The following is an 18,264-nucleotide window of genomic DNA, read 5'->3' on the forward strand; positions in this document are numbered from 1 at the left end:
TGCCCACCCGCCGGCCCGCTGTGCCCGCCCAGCAGAGAAGGAGGCGGACGCCTATGTGCCGCTGTGGTTCGAGAAGAGGCTGGACCCGCTGACGGGGGAGACGGCCTGCATGTACAAGGGCGGCTACTGGGAGGCCAAGGAGAGGCAAGACTGGCACATGTGCCCCAACATCTTCTGAGCGCCACCCCCTGCGGCAAATGCAGGCGCCTGCACAGCCCGGGCCACCTTTTCTTCAATGCACTCCATTCAGTACAGAACGACCCTTCTCTCCCACCCGCCTGCATCCCCCTCCTATTTTCTTCTCCCTACCCCCCGCCTTTTTTTTAAAAGAACACTTTTTGGGAGCTCCCACCTCAGAAGGAGGAAAGTCTGACCCGGGTTCTCTCAGGACCCCTGGTGTGCTGGGTCACCTGAGCCCCTTCATTGTGGACTTGGGCCCCACGGGAACCCAGCTCCCGGTTACCACAACTCAGGCCGGCTGGCCCGGGCCATGGGCTGCCCGAGTCACCAGCCCCCAACCCAGGGAGGAACTGGCCCCGCCTAGGGAGCCTCTTTTGACTTTTTTAGAAAAATGATCTCCAATTCTTTCCAGCCGTGACATTTAGTAAATATTTTTTAGTACAGCACTTAGCAGACAGCTTTCCAAGTGTGCTCTCTTGCCACAAATGTGTCCTGGCAAGAGCACCTTCTTTTTAAGACATCAGAAAGCCAGATCCCTTTGAGTTGGGAGCATTTTGTAGCTCAACATAGCAAGGCCCTGTTTGTATTTAAGCTGCCCACCGCCCAAGAGCCCAAGGTCCCCAAGAGACCAGAACAGAAGGGGGCTGCCCTGACCCAGCAGAGCACAAGGAGTCTGTGGAGCTGCCACCCACCGATGAGGGAGAGGATCTGAGGGTAACAGCCCCTTGCCTAGCCTTGGAAGTGCTGGGGCAGCTCCGTAGCCCCAAAGAGGCCAGGAAGGGCTGGAAGGCAGGGCCTGCAGGTGCTCCCCACCCCGAGAACCAGGCCCCAAATCAGCAATAACGAACAAATCCTTGGCTCAGCCTGGGCTAGTGATCCAGGCACCAGAGACCCAGCAGCCCGTCTTGTCCTCAGGCGGCTCCGGGGGTGCCTCATCTCAGCACCACCGAACTCTTTATTTGCCTAATTTATATATATGTGATATATAAATATATATAAAATAGCTATTTTGCTTAAATTTCTATGGTATGTGAAAGAGTAAAAATGATGAAGACAGGGCATGCCTGTCTGAGTTTGGCCGTCCTGTCAGCTGTGCCCTGCCCCCTCCCTGGACCCTCTTCCAGCGGCTTCTGCCAACTTCGGGGTGTTGGGGGACTGGACATTTGTGGCCACTGTCCCAGCCCCTCAGAACCCCTCACCACAACCTTTCCCACTTCAGTTTGGTCCTGAAAGTTCATCACAGGGTGTTTCTTTCTACTCCAGGATTGGTTTTGGTCTTATAAAAAACAAAAGTGAAAACACCATTGTGTGAATTGCCTTATGATGCCCACTCAAGAGAGGTGGGACAGGGCAGGGCGGCCCTACCAGGCCTCCCCTCAGAGCTCAGAATGTACCTCTTCCCAACACTGTTTGTGAGCAAGCACCTTTTGACAGGTAATAAAAAACCTCGACTTTGGAGTTTTCCACTGTCCTGTCCCCGCGTCTGTCTGTGGCAGGATAGAGGGGGACTCAGTCAGGACAGGTGACAGCCCACAGGGAAGCATGGCTGGGAGGAGCATGAGGCTTTATTCCTGCTCAACACCAACGCAGAAGGAGGTAGGTCTGTAGGGGGAGGGAGGGGAGAAGATGTGTTGGGACGGGGTCTGTGCCAGGAAGGCTGCCCAGAGGGCCAGTCAGAACCACCTGACACAAACCTAGGGGTCACAGCTCTGCCAGGGGCTGCCCTGATGCTGCAGCCACGGGCCGGGTCAAGACCCAGATCTGCCGCTCCCTCAGAAGGGCAGTGTCTCAGCCACATGGAGGCCAGCAGGAGCCTCTTCCTGTCTCTCAGTTCCTGGAATTCTCTAGGGCAAGGCCAAGGTAACCACTGCCCTCCAAGAGGGAAGGTCCACCCTGGTGAGTTCCATGTTGCTTGACAGCCATGGCCTGGACTGCTTCTGTTGCCCCAGTTGCCAAGCAACTCAGATCACCAGCTCAGCTCCTAAGACTCTACAGGAGCAGGTCATTGTCTGGCCTGCTCGATCCTTCTCCCACTGCCAGCACTTCCAGGTGAGGGGAAGGGGTAGGTCTGGGCCCTGCCAGGACATCAGAGCCAGGACACTGACCATCTGCCTCAACTCCCCATGCTGTGGGATCCAAGGCTGGCCCTGTACAGCTCCTTCTCTGGCTTGGCTTCCCCATCTGTGGGGAGGTGGCCACTGGGGAGCCCCAGCAGAGGAGCTGGAGGGGCAGGACTCACAGGAACAGAAGTGGTGGTGAGGCGACCCAAGGATGGACTTGACCTAGAGGGCAGTGGAGGGGGCTGCCAGGGGAGGGGATGGGCTGCATGGCCATAACCCAGAGGTGACAAAGGCCAGTCTACTGAGGCAAAGGGATGGATCCAAAGAGCCTGGAGTGGACCAGGCAGAGCTCTAAACAGGGAATGACAGCAGGACGATGTCCTAGAAAGACCACTGATCAGCGGAACACAAGAGTGACCTACACTCAGTGGTCTTGCTATATACCAGCCATCACTGAATAGAAAATATGAAAAAAATAAAAAGATTCTGCAACATAGGCCATAAGGGACCACAGAATACATCTGACAAAAAGATATAAAATATGTAAAATACCTTTATGGATGTGACAGAGAAAGATCTGAGTTGAGGGAAAATGCCATCATCATAGATGGGCAAACTCGGTTATATTGGTCCCAAATCTACAGATTCAACATAATCCCTGTCAGAGTCCTACCAATATATTTCAAAAACTTGACAAGTTGATTGTGAAATTTATATGGGAGAGTACTTGCACAAAAAGTGGCTTCAAAATTTTCTAAAAATTCTAAAAAAGAAGTTGGAAGGGTGTGGGGGGGAGGGAAGACAACTGGGCTTGCCGTGCAGATACACAAACAAGCTGGGAAGCCACCGACATGCGGCCTCCTTTTCCTCCATTGCACTGTCCTCACCACCTGGCATACCGTGTACTGTACTTGTGTGTTGATTGTCTGTTTCCCCTACCCCCATGGACTGGGAGCTTCATGACAGTAGGAATCTTGTCTGTCTTACACATTGTAGCATCCCCACTGTCTGGCACATAGGAGGTGCTCAATAAGTAGCTGTTGAATGAATTCATTCCAGGCCAGGAAGAGCAGCCAACGAAGGCTCCAGGGGGACAGTACCTGGGTAGCCCAGGAGTGTGCTGCAGTGTTAAGTTGTGAGGGGGGGCCTCAGAGATGGACCTGGGGAAGAGTTGAACTTAGGAGCCCAGGAAACTCCTGCTTTCCCCAAACTCTGGAGTCCAAATCATTGCTCTTGACAGACTGTGGGGTAGGAGTCTGAAAGAATCTGTATGGGGGAAGAGGAGGTCTGTCTGAGGTTCCCTTATCTCCAGGGCTGGGGCTCAGCATAAAGGTGTTGTGGGGAGAGGAGAGGACACCAGAGAGACAAATTTCAAAACATAGCACAGAACAATATGGCCAGAAATGATCCCAATGCTATTTAACTTATTTTTATGAAGCTAGCCAGCATGCATGACTTCAATAATAACACCTGATAAAGACAGTGCTAAAATATAAGAAATACATAGTCTGATCTCACATAAGAAAAATAATTCTCATAAACGCAAATAAGACAATAGCAAATAGAATCCAGCCACCTACAAAAAAACTGATACCCTAAGTTGGTAAATCCATGCTCAAGTTGGGTTTACTGTGGAAATGCAAGAATGGGTCAATGTGGGGAAGCTTTTCATTGTAAATGAATCATTTCATCAGCCAGTTCAAGGAGGATTTTTCTTTCGGCAATATGGTAGACTCTTCCTGGAAAACACTCCTTCACGGGAAACTAGACATGCTGGATAAAATTTTTAAAATCTTAAATTCATCCATAAACTGGAAAGAATGTTAAGAAAGACTCAGGCCAAAAATTAAGTAGGTGTGGAAACCTGGAGAGGTAAGAAGAGCTCTGAAATCTGCTTTTACCTCATAGTTATTTACTAAGCCCAGTGAACCTAACCATAAGTTTTCACTGCCTCAATACCCTCCTCAAGTAGGGAGGGCATCTAATAGATGTTCCCTATAAAGCTGGACCCCCAGGGCCGGCCCGGTGGCGCACTGCTACAGTGCGCCGCTTGGGAGCGCGGTGGCGCTCCCGCCAAGGGTTCGGATCCCACATACAGACCGGTTCCCACTCACTGGCTGAGCGAGGTGCGGGCACGACACCGAGGGTTGCGATCCCGTTGCCGGTCCCGGTCCGGTACGGGCACGACACTGAGGGTTGCGATCCGTTGCCGGACACGAAAAAAAGACAAAAAGGAAAAAAAAAAAAAAAAGCTGGACCCCCAAAGAGCCATACTGTCACTGTAATGGTGAATCCAAAACAAAGTACAAGAAAAATTGTTTATTTTAAAGGTTGGTCCTTAGCAGAGCAGAGAAAAATTCCATAAGAATTTGTCATCAGGCATGAACCCTCAGTTTTGCAGCCCAAATACACACTACCTGAATGGTCAAATAAAACTTCTAGCAGAGAACATACATAGTCTTAAATTGGCAACGTCCTCAGTCACCTGAGGAAAGCAAACAAGTCCTCTCTGGGGAATCTCCTCTTCATTCCAGGCCTTATGGAACCCCAGATATGAAGTTGCAAAGAAAATTAGCAGCTCACAGTAAAGAAATCTCGTTTCACAAGGAAACAAGCACCCATGAAGGGCCGAGAGAAATAACAGACTCAGACAAAAAACTCTTCCATATAGTAAAATTATCACATACAGAATAGAAAATAAGATATGTTTAATATACTTCTAGAAACAGAAAGGCAACTTGAAAATAAGTAAATATTCAAAAAAATACTCTTAAAATTCCAGAAATTTTTCAAAAATAACAATAATTTTATAACAGATTACACAGCCAAAGAGAGTATTAGTGACATGGAAGTGAGATATGAAGAAATCCAGAATACAACACAAAGACACAAAGAGATGAAAAATATAAAAGGGAAGTAAGAGGCATGGAGGATAAAGTGAGAGGGTCTCACATGTGTCTAATCTGAATAGTATTATAACCATCTTTAAAAACTTAAATCAGCTAAAAAAAAAATACCCCCTCCAACATATACACACAAAATTCTAGACATAGATAACCAAGGAATAATTCCAATCTTACAGAAACTATTCCAAGAGTAGAGAAAAAGAGGAATACTCCCAAACTCATTTCTTGAGTGTAACATAATCTGGTTACAAAAACCTGACAAGGACAGTTACAAACTAGTGTCACTAGCAGTAGTACAATTCAAAACAAAATACTAACAAATCTAGCAATACAGAAAAATTATAATCATTATTCCAGAAATGCAAGTTGGTTTACCCTGAGGAAAACTAATATAATTCACCACATTAACCAATTAAAGGAGAATGCTACATGGTCATCCCAATGGATGCAGAACACACTTCATTAAAATGCAACATGCATATTGGACGAGAAAACACAGGAAGGATTCATTTAACGAACTGTACCACATCAGAATTGATCCATGTGACCAGCCTTCAGGGAGGGTATGCTGCTACAGTTCTTTCTGTTGGAATATTCAGGATGGTTCTTTGTTGACTGAGAAAGAAGATGCACAGTTGTTACTTTGGAAACCTGGAACTACAGAGAAGACCTTTACGAAGAAAGACAGTATAAAAATAGCATCTTCTGCGCACCAGCGAGTGCAAATTCACAGTAATGATTCTTATAAGACAAGGAAAAAGCAGTGAAATTATATTGCGAGTTAACTTGATAGGTTTTATAGTTTCAAGTAATTATTTTTGTTAACTACCTGTGGTAGGCATGTTTAAAACTTTAAGTAAAAACAAGCCAGTTAGCAAAGAGTCCTGGAAAAATGTTGAGAATGGTTTAAGTCAACTCTTCACCTATTCTAAAAATAATTTTAAGCCAGGAGTTGAGTATAAAAATTAGTGAGTTGAAAGTATAATTACATTCCTCATTTTAAAAACCCATTTGTTAGTAAATGTTGGGTTTAAAGAAATAGCTCTAATTAAAGGAAAGAAAAAAAACTAATAGGTAGCTGGTAAAACATAAAACAGGTGGTTAGCTGTGTTTTTGTATGCTCAGTATTTTATATTTTAAATTATCTTCATTGTTTAAAAACCAAATCAGACTATTTTCATTTGAGGAGCTTCTTCTAATACACCTAATATATTACATTTGAGTTTTTTTTTTTTCCCTTTTTGTCTTTTTTACTGACCGGTACGGAATCGCAACCCTCGGTGTTGCGCCCGTACCGGGGACCAGCAACGGGATCGCAACCCTCGGTGTTGCACCCGTGCCACGCTCAGCCAGTGAGCGGGAACCGGTCACCACATGGGATCCGAACCCTCGGCGGGAGCGCCGCCGCACTCCCAAGCGGCACACTCTCCAGTGCGCCACCGGGCCGACCCTATATTTGAGTATTTAATGTAAATATTATGAATCTAAATAGAATTTAAAACTTTTAGAAATAAAGTGATAGTGAGCTATCTAAAATGAGAAAAATATATTTAGTAAATATTTGTATCTATAATATTGTTGGTTAAATAGTAAACAGGTGTTTTGCTAATGGAAAGGAAATTATCTTTCTAAATTCATCTTGAAACTCAAAGTAAAATTTAAAACATTTTTAGACCTCAAAAAAAAATTCAACATGCATTTATGATATTTAAAAGGAAACAAAAATGCTTAACAATAGGAATGAAAGGAAACTTCCATAATTTGATTAATGATATCTACACACACACACACACACACACACACACACACACAAATACAAATGCTTTTCCTACGAGATAGGGAATCAAAAAGTGATGCCCACTTTCATCCTTTGTATTCACCATTGTACTGGTGGTCACAGCCCATGCAATAAGGCAAGAAAAATATTTACATAAACTATGGAGAATTGGCAAAATTATCTATGTCCACAGAGATATGACATAGAAAATCTAAAAGAACCTACAAATAGAATAATAATATGTAAAATCAATTACATTTTTATATATTAGCAATAATCTGTCAGAAAATGGAATTTTAAAATATCATATACAATAGCATTACAAATCAGGTACCTAGGATACATCTAACAAAAGACATACAAGACCTCTATAGGGGAAATTACAATACTTTTTTGACAGACACTAAAGAAAAATCTACATTAATGGAGAGTTATACTATCTTCATGGTTTGGAGGACTTATACGAGGGTACTTCAAAAAGTTCATGGAAAGATTCATATTTTAATTCTATTTTTCCATGATTTTCGAAGTACCCTTGTAAAGATATCATTTCTTCTCAAACTGATGACAGATACAACCACTTTCAATAAAACCCCTACAGGTTTTCTCATGAAGATTGATGATTCTAAAACTTAAGTGGAAATGCAAAGGACTAAGAATAGTCAAGACATTCTTGAAGTATAAAAAGGGGGAGGACTGGCTCTACTAGATATCAAAACTTATTGTAAAATTGTAAATAATTGGTATTGGTATAGAGAAAGAGACAATAGACAATGTAACTGAGTAAAAGTCCAGGAACAAATTCATACATTTGTGAACATAAGAAAGGTAGCAATAGAGAAAGAAAAGACTTTTTTATAAGAGGTACTGGGGCAAGCAGATATACATATGGAAAGAGGGAGAGGAGGAGGAGGGAGGGTGGGAAGGAGGAAGAGAGGAGAGAAAATTTGAACTCTACCTCATACCACACACAAAAGTCAATTCCATGTAGATTAATTATATGTGGAAGACAAAACTATAAAGGCTTTAGAAGATAATATAACATTTTCATGACCTCAGGGTAAGGAAGGTTTTCTTAAGTTATAAGAAATAAAAACTATAAAGAAAAGATTGATAAATTAATCTACATTAAGATTAAGGACTTCTAGTCATCAAAAGACTATATAAAAAGAGAGTAAAAAAGGCATCCCCAAGAGTGTGAGAAGATACAAAATTATAGTGAGATGGGTAAAATAAGTTCTAGAGATGTACAGTAGTGCTAGGCATCTATAATTAACAGTAATTTATTGTATATTCTCAAATGGCTGGAAGAAAGGAGCTCAAATGTTCTCATCACAAAGAAATAAATTTTTGTAATGTGCTAATTACCCTGATTTGATCATCACAAATTTTATAAATGTATTAAAATATAACTCTGTACCCCATAAATATATACAGTCAATACATGTCAATTAAAAAATAAATATTTTTTAAAAATTAAAAAGAAATTTACAACACTAAGAACTTATAAAGAACTTGTATCAAGAATAAACAAAAGTATAAATCAATAAGAAAATGACAAAAAGATAGAAAAATGAACCAAAGTCTTGAACAAACACTGTGTCAAAGAAGAAATCTAAATGGTCAATAAACATAAGAAAAGGTGCTCAACCACGTTAAAAATAAGGGAAATGCAAGTTAAACTACAATGAGATACCACTACACAACAGCCTGGCAAAAAATGTCAAGTCTAGCAATACCAAGTGTTAGTGAGGAAGTGGAGGACTGAGGCACTCATACAGTGTGAAGACTGATACAACCTCATTTGAGAATAATTTGGCATTACCAAGTTAAATTAAAATGGGCATGACCTATGACTCAGCAATTCTACTCCAAGGATTATAATCCTAAAGAGAAAGTCCTGCACACATGCAACAGGAGACATAAAAAAGAATGTTCAGAGTTGCATTGTAACAGCAAAAAACTAGAAATAACCCAATCACTAGTCACAGAGGCATGGATAAAAAATTGTGGTATGTTTCACTGTATGTGTAATTCATTCACTTTCATTACTGTATAGTATTCAGCAGTGATGGAATACTATACAGTATTGAAAATGAATAAATTACAGCTACATTCAAAAACATGGATGAATTTCTGGACCTTAATGTTCAGAAGAGAAAGCAAATTGCAGAATAGTATGTAAAAATGTTATGTCTATCTAAGTTCAAAAATAAAGCAAAACAATTATTTAGGAATATAAATTGAGGTGGTGAAAGTATACCAAAGAGCAAAGAAAAGGTCCACACAATTCAGGATGATGGTTCCCTTTGAGCAGGGAGAAAAGTGGTTCAGGAGGGACACACGGAGATTTAAAAAGTAATAATGATAAGCCAGATGATGGGTCTTCATTGTATATTCTTTCTACTTTACAAATATTTTACAAATATAGTATTCTTTTGTGGCTATTCAATATCTAATAAGATAATTGTTAAAACTCCATATAGTTGTTAAATACATGGTGAAAAGGCCTTTGACAAAATCCAGCCAGTCTTCAGGGGACATAATCCACATTTCATTCTGTGTGACTGGTGCCCCCTGGCACCAGACTCAAGCAGTACTGGCAGCTATAGGGGAGTCCCAGAGGTCCCAAGTTAAAGAGAAACTGAAGGAAACTCCTTCAACACTTTAAAAACCAGGAGCCAATATCCTGCTCAACCTTCATGTGTGGGTTTCCATCCACATCAGAAAGAAGGCCTGGATAATTACTTAACATTGTTTCAGAGTCTCTAACAAAAGCAAAATGGCAATTAAATTCATATACTGGCAAATTCACAAATCATATCTATAAAAATCAGGAGGTTTGTTTTTTAAACTACCAGAATTCATAATGTAGAAAATAAATCACATTAAGTCATTAGCTTTTCTCTATATTAATAACCAATGAGCAATAGAAATGGAAAAAAGATTCCCATCACAATAATGACAAAAACAATAAAACACTTGGGAATAAATTTAACTAGAAAGTTATAGAAGCGGTATTGAGAAATTATAAAGTCTTGTTGGAGGATCTAAAAGACGTATTGAACAAATGGAAAACCATTTCCTAACCTCTGGGGAGATTTATATAAAAATGTCAATGCTCCCAAAACTTACATCTAAATTTAACGCAATTATAATTTAAATCCCAATGGAATTTTTTTAAAAGACAGGGATGGAAGAGAATTGGATAAAGCGATTTAAAATTTCATGTGAGAGAAAAATGTCTAAGAATAGTCTGGAAAAGTATTTTAAAAAGAAAACAGTGAAGGAGATGGATCCACCGAGATGCTGATGATGTCCAAAAGTATGGTTACAGCTAGGACCTCACCCCTCACATCAGACTCTCCTGTGGAAGTGAGGACAGAACGTCTCTATTGGTGAGTCTAAGGAGCATCTCAAACCCAACAGATCCAAACCAAATAGAGTGGAATATAAATACCAGTAATGATCGAGGCGGTTCATTTAATAAACGGGGCTAGAGTAAGTGAATTTCCATCTGGAAAGAAAACAAAGCTTGACTCCTGCCTTACAGCTTATACTAAAATATATTCCACAGGGGTTGGAGGTTGACACAAAAAGTAAACGTGGTGACACAATGTAAGAGAATGTTTGGGGCGGGGGTGATTAGAGAGGAGAGAGAAGGGGATTTTTTTCCTAAGCATGATAGGAAACCCAAAAACCTAAAAATGTATGCCTTTCAACAAACACCATAAGTCAAGCCAAGGTCAGACCAAGAGGAAATGGGCCAAAGTGGTGAAGCCCAAGAGGCTTCAGGCCGTTCAGCCTCAAGTCCCGGGAGAGGCGACCGGCTGGAACTCAGGCTGGCCCTAAGGCTAGATGAAAAACTTGCAGCTTCGGGCAGACCCCCGTGGCGCACTCGGGAGAGTGAGGCGCTGCGAGCGCAGCACCGCTCCCGCCGCCGGTTCGGATCCTATATAGGAATGGCCGGTGCGCTCACTGGCTGAGTGCGGTGCCGGGCGATCCCCTTACCGGTCACGAAAAAGACAAAAAACAAAAAGAACTTGCAGCTTCCTTTCTAAGTTCTCTGCCTTGCAGAAATAAAAGCACCCAACCAGAAACACAGCTGTACAAAAAATGGTTTCTGTAGTGACCCTCCCAAAAGTTGGGCAACAACCAGAGAAAAGGTTTCGTCTAAACTCTGGATTAACACACAGACGCCAAAAAACATTATATTTCCCACTTTTCTGCCTGGGCTGCGGTTTGGCTCTTGAGACAGCCCTAGGCTGTGAGGAGGCCCTGGAGGCGGCAGACCCCGGAGGCCAGCGTCACCACAGTGCCCCGACCCCCGCAGCGAGCTTGCGACGCTTCCAGAGCGCATGCGCAGGTGCAGTCGCGCGCCCGCCTCCAGAACCTTCCCGGCGGGAGGAGCTCGGCAGACCACGACGGTTGGCGGCCTGGGAGAAGGTCTGTCCCCCGACGGGACTGAGCATTGGCCACCCCCAAAGCCTCTGGAAAGATGTCCGAGTGCTGGGGTCCTGGCTGCGTCCTCTGGGCCAGGTGAGAATGGACAACCAGCCCTCTGGCACATCGTACTATGGGTAGCAGATGATTAACAGTGAGGAGCTCAAAAGCTCTCTACCTTCTGACAAACAGGGGTTTTCCTCCTCTGCCCAGTGCAGCACCCCAAACCCAGGCTAGTGAGAGATTGGTTTAAATGGTGGGGTGCTGGGGAGGGGAGGGAGAGCCCAGAGCTTTCAATAGAGGAAGAAAAGAGAAGTGAGCCGGGAGGGGGAGGAGGGAAAGTAAACCAAAGTGGTACATCAGAGCCTGCTGCAGCCAAGAAGCCTGAGGTTACTGGGGCAGGAAGGAACCTCAGAGAGTCCCTGGAAGCGTCTCAGCAGAGTCCAGAGGGTACAGAAGAGGAGGAATGTGTCTATCGAATCCTTCCCCTCTCACAATGTCAAGTTTGCCCCGGTGGTATGAGCTTCCCCACTTCCATCCCTTGCCTGGCAGCTGATGAGATGCCAGAGCCCCCAAAATTACCATAGACATCTGCAGTTCAGGCCTAATGGAGGTCCCATGGAAGCCCAGCTTTCGTTCACCCTTGGGGGATACTAAAACTGGCCAAAGGGTTAGAAGGCCATAGGATGGCCATGGGGTAAGCCCATTACCGCCACATGAGCCACTGAGTAAGCATCTTGAAGGCCTGCAAGTAGCAGGTGGGGACCAGTGAGCCTTAGAAGCAAAGATTGGGGGTCACGGCAGCAAGGGGCTCCAGGCCCCCATCCCAACTTCAACCAGAGCAACTCCAGTATATTGGCTTTCTATATGGGTTTCTGGATAAATTTCAAGTGGAGAACTAGCCCTATGGCTAAATAAGCTGGAAAACCTCTACCATCATCCAACCCCTTTATTTTAGAGGAAGAATGGGGAGCCAGAGTGGCCTGACTTGTTTGAGGCTTTGCAAACTGGAGGAAGGAAGGAACTTTCTGCTGGACCCACCAGCAGCCCTAGTTGGGCCTTTCAAGTTACTGGATGAAAATGGCCAGACTGAAAAACAAGCCTGGCAAGATTTTGGCTCATTTGCTGAGTGGGATACCAGGTCCTTCCCCTGGGCAATCTGTCTTGCTCACTGTGGAGAGGGTACTTTCCTGAGAACTGACCATCTGAGGCCTCAAATGTGGCAGGGGAGAAGGCAAGTTCTTTTGGAGCCCTGCCTCCCGTGGCCAAGCCGGCTGTTGACCTGCTCTGAGAATCAAGAGCAATGGGGCTATTGAGGAAGCTTCCATCTCCAACAAAGGCCAGAACCTGCCAGTGGAATTCTGAGGATGTTTCAGGCACCTTGGCAACCGTCAGTGGATCCCTTACAATGTGGCTCAGCTGCAGAACCTTCCGACAGGAACGAGTAGCCAATGAGGACAAAGCCTACTCAGGCCAAGCCTTGAGTTCTGTGTAAGTGGGAAAGAAGTTTGGAGCTTTATTAGGGTGAAGACTTATTGGTCCTTAGAGCTGTGAACTCTTGGCCAACACTCCTTGAACTATTGGCCTGAAAGAACGTAGAGTTGGGGAACTAGACCCAACAAAAGGGGAGCCTTTAAGGCAAAAAGCAGTGTCACTCAGACACGTGTGAAGAAAGTACCAGAGAAATTTTTCTCAGCCTGTTATTAATCCATGCCTTCCTTTAGTAAACAAAAACGTCATACCCTTGTCCTAACCTGGTAATAAAGACAGCATTGATCCTAAAGTGGGGTTTTTAATCCTAAATCCCTGGAACACTTAGGGGTGAGGGGTCCTGTAAGGTGGACATTCTCCTGAGGACTTTGCCCCTTGTTTTTCATCTGAATTACAAAAAAATTCCTAAACCAAGATTCAGAATTACAGATGCTCCACAATTTATGATTACATCCCAGTAAACCTATCATAAATTGAAAATATCAACAAAAATGCATTTAATACACCTAACCTACTCAATGCCATAGCTTAGCCTATCCTACCTTAAACGTGCTCAGAACACTTACATTATCCTTCAGTTGGGCAAAATCATCTAACACAAAGCCTATTTTATAATAATGTTGAATATCTCAGGTAATTTACTGAATACTGAAGTGTGGTTCCTACTGAATGCTTATCACTTTCACCATAGTAAAGTCGAAAAGAAATACCGTAAGATGAACCATAGTAAGTCAGAGACCAAGTGTATAGCCCTGTACCAGAAGAGAAACACAACTTAACAATGAAGTGGCTCAATCTCCCTTGATTAATTCACATCAACTCAAAAATTCATCACTTTGCACCTTTCGGATTAGTAAACAAAAGCAAAGACATACTGGTAAATTTGTGGGGAGGGGGAATAAAATGTTGATAGGAGTTGAAATTGGACCAATATTTTGTGGAAGGCAGTGTGGGAATGTATCTTATAATTTTTAATATATCCACTGTCCAACACAGTGGGTCAGACATTAACCTTTTTGGAAATTACCCTATATAGAGATCCAAGTTAATGAATAAATACATGCACGCACACACACACACAGCGTTTTTCGTGTTAGAGTATTTTGTGGAAGGCAGTGCGGGAATGTATCTTATAATTTTTAATATATCCACTGTCCAACACAGTGGGTCAGACATTAACCTTTTTGGAAATTACCCTATATATAGATCCAAGTTAATGAATAAATACATGCACGCACACACACACACAGCGTTTTTCGTGTTAGACATAACCCAAATATTTATAAGTTAAGTGACAGTACATCCAAGACAATGAAATGCTATATGATTGTTCAGAATAAAGCAGACCCATATGCGCTATTCTGAAACAGGGTCTAAGATACAGTAAGTGGAAAACAAGTGGAAACGGCAGAGTGGGTGTGTACACTCTCCAGGGAGAACTTGGGGATCTGTTGGGATGAGGGAACCTTACTTTTCATTGTCCAGCCTTTATATTGTTTGAGTTTTTACCATGTGCATGTTACTTAAAAAACAAACACTCAAAGTCCCCATCCCTCCGATTCCTTAAAAACCAGGGTCACTGCCTTCACTCCCTTTCCTGCAGGCTGTCTAAGGACTTTCCCACCACAGATCGGCCAGGCCATTTCCCTCCTCCCAAGTCGTCAGGCAGTTCCAAGCTGGTCAGCTGTCCTGTGATATTCCCTGGAAAGGGGGAGACCCCCGCATTTTATCGTCCCATCCAAAATGGCAGATCTCTGCCTGGGAAACAAGCTGCATTTGGCACAGCTGTGGTTGGATTAACAGCAGAGAGGGAACATCCAGAAGTTGAAGGCAAAACATTAGGAAATCTGGTCTTCCCATTTCTGTGGGTGTTAAGGAGGGTGAAGATAAAATAATGGAGATGGTGGACATAAGGGAGACCTTGAAAACAGTTTAAAGCCACAGTAGTAAAAAGAATGAAGAAGAGGAAGATGCTGGATTTTACTGAGAAGAAAACCAACTGCTTTACCAGAAGCTTATAGTATTGCATTTTGATTACATGTGTGTAAACAAACAAACTTGAGTATTATCCTCTGTAAAAATGCAGAACTTCCTTTTAGATTAAAACAGTAGGTTTAGGGCCAACCCCGTGGCGCACTCGGGAGAATGCGGCGCTGGGAGCGCTCCCGCCGCGGGTTCAGATCCTATATAGGGATGGCTGGTGCGCTCATGGGCTGAGCACGGTGCGGCCAGTCACAAAAAAAAGACAAAAAAATAAAAATAAAAATAAATAACAGTAGGTTTGAGGGCAAAAATGGACCACATACTGCTTTAGACAAACAGCGCTGGATGGATGAGAGGGGAATCACCAGCTCAAGAAACCTCAGGACTCTTAGAGAAATCTTCCAGAAGAGGCCAGGGTCTCTCTAAGTGGTATCTCCCAAACAGTCTTCTCCCAGGGATGTGGTTTGGGGAAGCCCAAAACCCACCAATCACAGGCACCTCTGGCGACGTGCACAAGAAAAAGGAGTCCAATTCCAGTGTGGCCTACGTCCCTCACCACTGCTTCCTGATCTTCCACAGACCTTGCAGAGTGGCAGGGTGGCCACAGCTGCCTGAGTTAGGGAGATGCCAGAAACACAACCAGAGAAGTTTGAATCACAGTTGAATGGTACAAGGTCATACTTCTTGTGCCTTCAGAAAATCCAGAGGGCCCAAATAGGAGTGGGGAAGAGAGGGGAAATCAAACCAGAATTCTCCCAGTAGCCATTAAGGAGTAAACTCAGCATCCCTTGCCTTGTCTTTGACCCTGAGAAGTTACTTGAAGGACACAGCTTCTGGGGCTGTGACTGGACAGGGAGAGAATGTGTGGTGTGCTTCCTGCAGAGCTTCCTCTGGAGTCCCTATAGCCAGGGGGCTCACTAGCCCACTCCTCCTGTGTGCCCTTGATGGGGTTCAGTGGTGTCAGACGGGATAAAGTAGAAAAAGCAGCAGCAAGCTCTCCAGACCACCCAGCCCTATCTGGGACAGCCATGGACAGAGGCTTCAGCCAGCTCAGCACCAGCTCTTTCACACACAAGCTCCTTCCCTAAGGAATCCCCTGGAGTGCAAACATTCAGTGTGCTACCCAGGTCAGAGATCTGACCAGTTGGATCTGTCTGCTCCTCAGCCTGGATGCAAGTTATTGAGGCGGGAAACCTCACTGTCCATGGTTAACCAGGGAAATCACTCTTTGAGGAAATCACTCCTTCAGATACAACTCAGGTGGTAAAAGGGGAGATTGAACGGGGAGGACCTTTTTTCTCCGAGCTATATGGACAATACCACAGCCAAAACAACTGACACGTGCTTAGGTTGACTGCACACACTCATATCCATGACCTGATAGTGGAGTTGCAAAAGGAAGAGCCTACCAACACTGAACCTCCTCTGACACACACCCCCCTTGTGGGTTCCCTGGATCTGAGCCCCTAGGGGTAGCACTACTCTGGGGTACTCTCTCCCTCCCCCATCCGTCAGATCCCCACATTGCTCATCCTCTAGGAGAGAAACCAGCCCTGCCCCTGGAGCTTCTCCAATTTCAGGATGACACTAAACTCGCCACTAGCTTGAAAAGCCAGGAGCTGAAGAGGCTCAGGCTTGGCATCCTGGTGTGGTGAAAGTAAAAAGGTTCTCTGTCCTTTTTCCAAGAGCCACAAAAAAATGTATGGTCTCACAGCAGGCACAGCATCTTGTTTCTTTTAAAAAATAAATATTTATAAACTTAGGGAGGAAGATTCAAAGAATCAGAGTATCTTTCCCTCCAAAAGCACAAATGTCCCATGTGAGTCAAACCAAGGTCAGTCCACCAACCCATGAATGGCCCACCCTCCAGAAGCTGCTGCATTGAGGGGCAGGTGGGCAGGGGAGCTCCTAGCTCCTCAGTCCCCCTTGGTGATGAGGTCCTCGATGTAGGCATCCAGCTCATCATCTGTGTTGATATCTATGTCCTGGAACAGAGGGGAGCAGGGGTCAGCTGTGGGCTAGGCAGTGGGTGGGGGGGGTGTTCCCTTCTCCCAGCTCCTGGGGCTGAGCCCAGAGTTACCCTCTCCTCCCCATCCCCCTGGCTGTCAGGCTTCTGTCCCATCTTGGCTCTTTCCCTTCCCTATCTACTGTGCACAGACGACACCCAGATTTCTTGCTCCTGCCCTGCCTCTATCCAAAGTTCCCACTTACCTTAGATGTGTATTTTCCCTCAGATACTACAGATGTACCCACTCCACTCCCTTCTGTCACCTCCCAGGGTCCAGGCCACCACTATCTCACCAGACAACTATGAGAACCTCCTCAAAGGGGTCCCAGTTCTAACTTTCACCCCTCAAGGCCTCCTCCAACCAATGGGAGTATTTTTGATTGAAAACTGGATCATGACACAATCCTCCAGTGACTTCCCACTGCTCTCAGGATCAAATCCCAGCTGTACAACAAAGCCCTGCCTCTTCTCCTACTTTCCACAACTCCCTGCTCAGGCCTTGAGTCCTGATCCTCTTCCCTCTTGTCTGGGCACTCTGGTGTCCTGCTCTTTGCATGATCAGCTTCCAGTCTCAGCTCAAATATCATCTCAGAGACCACCCCTGAACACCCTGGCCTCCCCCCATCTTCTGTCTCTCTTGTTACTGACTTCATAGCACTTCCTACCATCAGTAATTCTGTCTCCTCTACCAGACCCGTCAGGCTGTGAAAGCAGGAAACATCTGGCCTGCCCTGCCTTGTGCACCCCACATCCACAGGATCAGCACAGAACAGGCCTCAGTGTTTACCACCTAGATGGAGGACCAACACCCTAAGGGCCCACTCCCCACTTCTGTGCTACCCAATCCCCTCTGGGTGTCATCTGGAAAAGCAACATCTTTATTTTATGGCTTGGAAGGTTCTCAAACCAGGTTGTACATCAGAATGTCTAAACAAGGGAAAATTCTGGTTCTGTGGGTCTGGCTGGGATGAGACCCAGGCAGCCGCACCTCAAGCCCTCCTGGTCAGGATGCTGTGCGGTCAGGGTTGGAACCAGAGATTCCTGTGAGTGGACAGATTCCTGTGAGAAGGGATCAGGAGGTGCCCGGCCCCCCCACCCTGAGAGACCAGGTGGTCCAGCTGCAATGAGAGGGCTGCCTGGCTCACCTCCTGCACCTTTTGCAGGAGAGCCACGATGTTGGTCCTCAGCTTCTGCAGCTTCTCCTCTGTCTCACGGAGCTTTCTCTCAGAGGTACGCAGGTTCTCCTCTGAGGCCTGGGCCCGTGAGTCAGCACGGCTCTGGTAGGAACGGCACAGATTCTGGAGTCCCACTTCATACTGCTTGAAGTACTCTTTCTGTCAGGAGGGAAAACAGAGGGCAATGCATGAGTTCACAAGGGTCCCCAACTGGCTCTGCACAGGATGCTTGGTTTGATAC

General features: G+C 44.8%; 2 protein-coding genes and 1 pseudogene across 6 annotated transcripts in view; 2 read left to right on the forward strand and 1 right to left on the reverse strand.

Annotated features, from left to right (window-relative positions):
* The window catches only part of OSBP2 (oxysterol binding protein 2), a 192,323-nt gene that overhangs the window by 171,942 nt on the left and 2,117 nt on the right, over positions 1–18,264 (forward strand). For 3 of the 5 annotated variants that reach the window (XM_008573007.1, XM_008573008.1, XM_008573011.1), the window contains one exon: positions 33–1,646. The exons of 1 other annotated variant lie outside the window; for it this stretch is intronic. In XM_008573007.1, the coding sequence (XP_008571229.1) occupies positions 33–178 (146 nt within the window). In that variant the 3' untranslated portion in view covers positions 179–1,646. Of the gene's footprint in view, positions 1–32; positions 1,647–18,264 lie in introns of those variants that run through there. One more of the 5 variants, XM_008573010.1, reaches the window with a different exon arrangement.
* On the forward strand, positions 15,084–16,024 carry LOC103590710 (annotated as a pseudogene).
* Positions 16,561–18,264, reverse strand: part of MORC2 (MORC family CW-type zinc finger 2) — a 38,162-nt gene continuing 36,458 nt past the window's right edge. Inside the window, exons 26-27 of the mRNA XM_008573006.1 lie at positions 17,994–18,182; positions 16,561–16,825 (exon numbers count right to left, since the gene is read on the reverse strand). Of these exons, the coding sequence (XP_008571228.1) occupies positions 16,757–16,825; positions 17,994–18,182 (258 nt within the window). The 3' untranslated portion in view covers positions 16,561–16,756. The remainder of the gene's footprint in view (positions 16,826–17,993; positions 18,183–18,264) is intronic.

The sequence above is a fragment of the Galeopterus variegatus genome, unplaced genomic scaffold (genome assembly GCF_000696425.1).
Source record: "Galeopterus variegatus unplaced genomic scaffold, G_variegatus-3.0.2 Scaffold863, whole genome shotgun sequence".
NCBI classification, from domain to species: domain Eukaryota; kingdom Metazoa; phylum Chordata; class Mammalia; order Dermoptera; family Cynocephalidae; genus Galeopterus; species Galeopterus variegatus.